This window comes from Oculina patagonica, chromosome 2 (genome assembly GCF_052425735.1).
Source record: "Oculina patagonica isolate OP01 chromosome 2, crgOcupat, whole genome shotgun sequence".
NCBI lineage: Eukaryota > Metazoa > Cnidaria > Anthozoa > Scleractinia > Oculinidae > Oculina > Oculina patagonica.
Window position 1 is genome coordinate 16,972,981 of NC_135759.1, and position 6,575 is coordinate 16,979,555.

Sequence of the window (6,575 nt, forward strand, 5' to 3'; positions counted from 1 at the left end):
AGGCCTGTAATTTTAAATAATGAACCTCTGTTTATATTAAGAATATCAATGAATAAAACAGCTCTGTAATCATAAGGTTTTAGATTTTGCTATGGTTTTTTGGGACCTTCAAGAAACGGGCCCAAGCTAGACTCAAAGTGATGGTTTAGCTTTAAATACTGGATTCACGCCTTTCCTCTTGCTACTCGACGGCGCCGTGCGAACAAATTTAACGCTAATTTGGAGTTTCTGTTTAAATCCAGGCTATGGCAGACAAAAAAGAAGTGAAATCTGCTATGGGTGTGGATAGCGATAAATCGCCGACCCTTTTCCTTGTAGTTACCGCTAAATGCACTGTTATTGTTTTTCCTATTTTAATTTAAGTGCCATTTCGTGATTTTATCATTAATACCCCGCCTTGGTCCCACCCGTTTTAAAATCTGCCGCGTGGACCCAACCTAATATAACGCGACCTTTCAAGAGGGGTTTAAACAGAAGTTTTCAATATATCACCTGCACTAAACACCAATCTGATATAACAACGCAAGACTGAAGTGAAGTTTTCACGCAAAACACTTTTAGTACATGCTAACTAAATTTAGAACCCCCTCGCTTGTCACGTTACATTTATTTACGTTTTTATTCGCTTATTTCTTTTTCCTTGTAAGTCAAATCGATCGTTGTGTACGGTTAAAGCTCAAAAACGCTCTTGTACTGTAGCCATAATGCGCACAGACGTTTGCACAACATAGAGATAAGGAAGGCTGAAATAACGTTTATTGGCCTGAGAAAATGCTAAAGTAATTAATAAAAGAGTGCGAATGTAAGGAATGGGCACGAACAGAACAGAATACAAACCGAGAAATTTAAGTTTGTTCCACCAGTGAAAACTTAAAAGTAAAGTCTTTACTGTGTTTAAGCATGTTTTGCAACATATCATGGTGTGGAATAATGTTCAATGTTTTGATGTCCCCTAGTGCTCGATTTATATTGTTTTGAACATTCTGTGTCAATCAAATCTATACCTGCACGTGCATAATACAGGATCTGCAGTGAGGCATAGAGTTAGAGTAGGGGTCCATGGACTCCCGGTAAGAAGGTGACTCAATTTTTTAACAACAGAGAGTTTTTATTTGACAACAGGAATACTAGGTCGCGTTTTGTACAAGTGAATAGTCATCTCGCCTGCGCGAGGTTGACGACTATCCCTCATAGATAATGAGGGAGTGTAAATGTTTCTATAAAAAGTTTTTTTGTTCTGTGACAAAAAAGTAAATTATATGAAATTGTTCCAACATAAATGAAACTTTTTCTAAACTGTTTTAAGCCTTTTTTGTGGCTATGATATGCGCCTAGGAAATGACTATCGACTAAAAGCCGACAACAGCTAATCAAATTTACGGGTTTGTTATAGAAAAAGCCTATTTTCTACCAAGGTAAATTTACTGCAATTTTACTGAAAAAGATGATGCTTTGATCTTAAGCCCAACGAAAGACTTAATCCTTAAACGTTTGATAAAAATTGCCCTTCGATTTGCTTAGTTCCTTGCCCCCGGTTGGGGGATAGGGACGGAGCCCCTTCGATTTACCATATTATATAATTATTTCAAAGTAGATAGTAAACTATTTTCACTTTTCCGCCCACGCAGTTCAACCTTTAGAAGCTAATCTCCTCGGAGCAGTTTGAAAAATAAATTGGGCGCTAATAAATAACAAAGCAAGTTGAAGTAGAAAACGAGTGGTAAACAAGTTTGCCTTGAATACCTCTTCTTTAAGTCATTTGTGACAAATCTTTAATAAACCTTACAAACCTTACACGAAGTAAGTCTAGTATGCTGTTTACCAAAGCCTGGTTCTTATATGATCGCCCCGATCGTTTCTATCGCCTTTGTCGCTTCAAAACGTTTTCTTTCGATCGGGGCGATTATATGAGAACATTACACAGACGATGGGCGATTGGGGCGATCACGATCGCTTGGATCGTCAGTGTTCTACCCTTCTAGCTTCCCTTTCCCTTTTTCGCCGTAAAACTGCAATAACTGAGAATAAAGGATGCCACAAGTTTTTTTTTATTTATTTAAGGCTGCCATTGTGTTGGATCAAGGGCAAAAATGATTTTTTTCCCGTAGGTCTTCGCTCATACCAGGCGATCGGGATATATGATCGATCGCTTCCAATCGCTTCGATCGCCTACGATCGACTCAAAAGATCAATGCGATAGAAACAAACGGGGCGACCATTTGAGAACCAGGGTGCGAGCTAACGGGGACTTCTAGAACGAAAACGCGACTGGGGACAAGTTCGCACCTGTTGCGCATGCGCATTCCAAGCTTTCTTCCTCTAAGCTTATTCGTTATCGTAGACTTTTAAAGGGTTGTAATATCTTCCGGTAGCAAATTAAAATCCCTTTTAAAACAATTTCTTTGTTCAATTAATTTTACTTTGCATGAAAAAATCACGCCGCAGGCAAGGTTTAACTTATGTATGCGCCTCTACTTGGAAGAGTCAATTAATTATGTTGTCGGTACTCTCCTCAAAAGCACGTCATCGTGCGCGACTGTAAAGTCGAGCTTGAGTTTCAAAGCCAGAACAGTGCACAGTTGGATTTTCAACTAGAAATATGGGTATTTGCAAGTGCAAGGCATTCCACGTCGCTAGTGGATGGTTCAACTGAAGATCGAACAAGAAAAAAAAACCTGTTTTGCAACGTAAGTCGCATAATGTCTCCATTAGTGCTTATATTGTACACACTAAACACAAAACAATGTCAAAATCGTGTAGGAAATACGTTTTTATTATTCTTTCCCCATTCTTCAATAATATAGTTCTCCCAGCTTTGAGCCATAAAATAATGTGAAACTACTAATTTTTTCCTTATATAATACAAAGAATGAATTTAGCTATAGAAATAGACCGGAATTAAAAGACAATATGCACGATCGTTAAACTTACATAAACAAATGCAATTTGCGGTTTTCAATTGTGTTCCTGAATTAATATCAGTCGTCCGCACGCAACACAAAATTGCATTGTTGATCATTAGATCCAAACATAAGAATAAACCAATCCTCTTTTCCCCTTTATCAGGCTTAACTTGCTCATTATATGAGAATACTGGAAAGTTTTTCTGGATAAACTATGACCTGAATACAACTTTGTAAGATACTAAATACATAAATTAAATTATCATAATCCAGACGTTATATATAAATTATGTTCTTGTCCCTAATTCGAGTCTTTGTTCTATTTTTTATAGTCTATTTAATGTGGCGGCGAGAGTAAACTTTGGACATCGAAGCTTCTTCTTCGTCCTGGTTCGTGTTCAGGCGAAGACTGTCCGATCGAAACAGAGTCGACTTCTCTGTCTCTCATTTCATCCCGATCGTGTTCTTCGTATCTCGGCGGCGTTGTTTCCCTTTGGGCAATCGTGCTCGGCTTAGCCTCTTCGCTGAAAAAGGCGAAGTATCGGTGTGGATCGCTAAGAAGTCGCTCAGATTTCAAATCTAACTTGAGACACTTTCCAGCTCTTCTCCGGCGGTAGTCACCATGCAAGAAGTCTTCATAGTACATGGGACAAATCGTCCAAAAATGTCCCTTACCATTTGGACTGCGACCAGCCTTGATGAAGCAATCGTTCAGAGAAAGGTTGTGCCGAATGCTGTTCCTCCATCCACTACCTTTAGTCCTGAAGTACGGATAGCGGGTCAGGATGTAACTGTATATGTCACTTAGCACAAGCTTCTTCTCTGGGGAGCTGAGGATCGCCTCTGCGATCAGCCCGATGTATGACTGGCTGGGTTTCTCGTACGACCTAGCCAGCGAACTTCCAGAGGGCAGGAAAAAACCGCAGCTTCCCAGGGAAGGTACAGTTGGCCAGAAGCTTGTGTACTCGAGCGGGGTAACGGCTGTTGGTGGAGGAGGAGCGTGACAGTTCAGCTTGGAGTGTGGTAGTCCCCACGAATACCACGGTCCGAGTTCAAACGCTGGTGGAACTGCGCTGGGCCACGTTACTGTACTAACGGATGGCACTGAAGGAAAATAATCCGGAGCTTTCTCGTAGTTTGAAACAGGACTAAACGCTGACATCTTCCTCTGTAAATGATTCCTTGAACAAGCAAAGGCAGATAAGTTAAATCAACTGTCTAAGACAAGTAGTGTTCAAGTCGCTTCACGAAGCACTATAGCGTTTTGCTCTTAAGCGTTCTAGCTTATAAACGTTTGGCTAGCGTGCCACGTGACTGAGCCAATACGGTGACTTGCTAACGTGTTCTTTTGTTCTACAGTCGAGGTGGATAATCGCGCGTGGGAACTGTAACATTACGACCACATGCGGAGAATATTTTTAGCGTTTATATTTGAAGTGGGAACAAGAATGTGATCCCCGGGGTTGCACGCATGGGTAGCATTCGACATCCCCGTTATAAAAAAGAACATGAAGAAACACATTTTAAACTTGATTTTGTGTTTTCAGCTTTTCGTAAGATGCAGATTAACACAACTGGAGTTTTTGTGAATTGTTTAGGCTGGCTTGCGTGTTTGTAGTCATTGGCCGATTTTCCTTATAATCCCCCCTCACAGCTAATCTATTTATCACCCGTAAGCAACATCACTAAGCCGAATGCGATAAGTGCTTTAAAAAGTGTGTATATTTTGATCTTTTAGTTGGTTTTATCCGTTTAATTAGTCCATTGTCTTGAGAATTACAAGTCTGTCAAGTAAATCCCGGAAACAAAGTGCGACTTTTCGCACGTTTTGTTCGCTTACATGAATCGTACAAAACACGACAAAGAAACTTTCCTCCCTAACTTCAACATGTACGCATGTTCAACCATCATTGAAACTGCTGTAGCACGTTTCCAAGGTTTCGTGCTCTGCTTACGGCGATAATGTTGTTTAATATTAAACGTTAAAAATATTTCATGTAGGGAATTATTTCATAACTAAGTTGTATATTATGAGACCGCACTCACATGTCAAAAATATCCTGTTCCAGCTGCGAGAGAAAGTTAGAAGTGCTTTCACTTTTGCTGATATCGTCGCACGCAATTAGAGAGAGTGTTCTCAAACGAGAAGGTTTGATAAATCGAAAAGACAAAATTCTGTCAAAGTTGTAAAGCAGAATGTACACTTCCTTTACTTTGTAAAGAATTTAGCGGAAGAGGAAAATTCGAGCTTGGGGAGAGGTTTAAAGATGTTCGTGTATGGATAAAAGAAAATTTACGTATTTCGATAAAAGATGATATTGGCGGATAATTAAAAGCAATATTTAGTTGGTATCACAACACCATAAATTCAAAATATGTCACGGAAGTTTATACAAACTAAACAAATCGATAGCATTATCGCGAGTGTAATTGCAGACTTGAAACTAAATAAACAGGCAGTCTAAATGAGAAATTCTGCCAGCAAGAAGTAGCTCACGAGCGTCCCATGAAGGCAGTTGTTTTCCCTAAATCTTGTGAAGTTATTTTAGAGTTGCGCTGTTGCACTGTTTTGCAAATATTGGCTTGGAAGTAAGTGTGATTGGAAGTACGAGTATTTTAAATTCCGGAAACCTCTGTCGAATATTGCTCTCTTACAAGCCAAATGGATGTATTTTTTAAAGCTACCGGATACCAAAACTAAGCCTAACAGCACATAAGTTAAATTTGACAGCAGCCGAAATTCCGCAACCAATTTATACTTCGGTCATTGATTTTTGCCATAAAGGCCCCAAACAAACTAGATTAAAGGCCTTTTTTGTTGAGAAGCTTTGTTCTCTAATAACGTTAACTTAAGCTCCAAAACAGCCAAAAGGGACCATCATCTCATTTCTCCTCGTATTTCCAGTATTACGCAAACATGCCACGATGTCATTATTTAAATTCTCCTGAAAGATCTACAAGAAATATACAGAGACCATTGTGAAGAATTTTGTATGTTGATATAGAACTTAATTAAAGAGTTAAGTGACTTGAATTTTCTCTTATGAACAGTTCGAGAATCAGGTGTTTGAGCGATGGCCAGAGAAATGGCTTTAAAGGTGCAGTTAGTAAGGAAAACTATTTCACAAGGTCTCATGCACATGCCAAAGGGATAATTTCGGTTGTAGCAACCGATAAACAGGATTCCTCAAGAACGTTCCGTAGCGTTACAGGGGTCATAGTTTTCTCTTATTCTCGCAATATCTTTAACAAAATAACATACTGAAATGAGTCCATACTTAAGATCTCTAATATTGATTTGTATAGAAGTTAAATTACAGCAAGGATTTATATAAATTATTACATACCAGGGTTATATCACTTTCACTATCACAGCTAAGTAACATAACAACGTAACTTTCAGGCTTCGATTTCTCCTTCGTCAGAAATTTGATGTAAAGTTTGCCCGCCAGTGAGCTACAACCCGGATCAATTCTACACGACCACATGGGAGGAACCAGTGTTTTACTATTTAAAAACAGAATTAAATCCGTTTACAAAATGTAAACTAAGCTTGTTGGAGCAGCTTGCCCCACTGCAAAGTGTGAAAATTATTGAGTTCCATATATATATCAGACTTCATACCGAACAGAGCAGTTCAATTTTCTGCTTGCATGTTCAGCTACAGTTGTC

The 6,575-nt window shown here is 39.1% G+C and overlaps 1 protein-coding gene across 1 annotated transcript; it reads right to left on the minus strand.

Moving 5' to 3' along the window:
- Positions 1 to 2,746: 2,746 nt before the first annotated feature.
- On the minus strand, positions 2,747 to 5,130 carry LOC144643345 (uncharacterized). Its single transcript, XM_078502560.1, has 2 exons — positions 4,950 to 5,130; positions 2,747 to 4,084 (listed from the first exon to the last, which is right to left on the minus strand). Coding segments are annotated over exons 1-2 (846 nt in total). The 5' UTR covers positions 4,952 to 5,130; the 3' UTR covers positions 2,747 to 3,240.
- Positions 5,131 to 6,575: the final 1,445 nt, after the last annotated feature.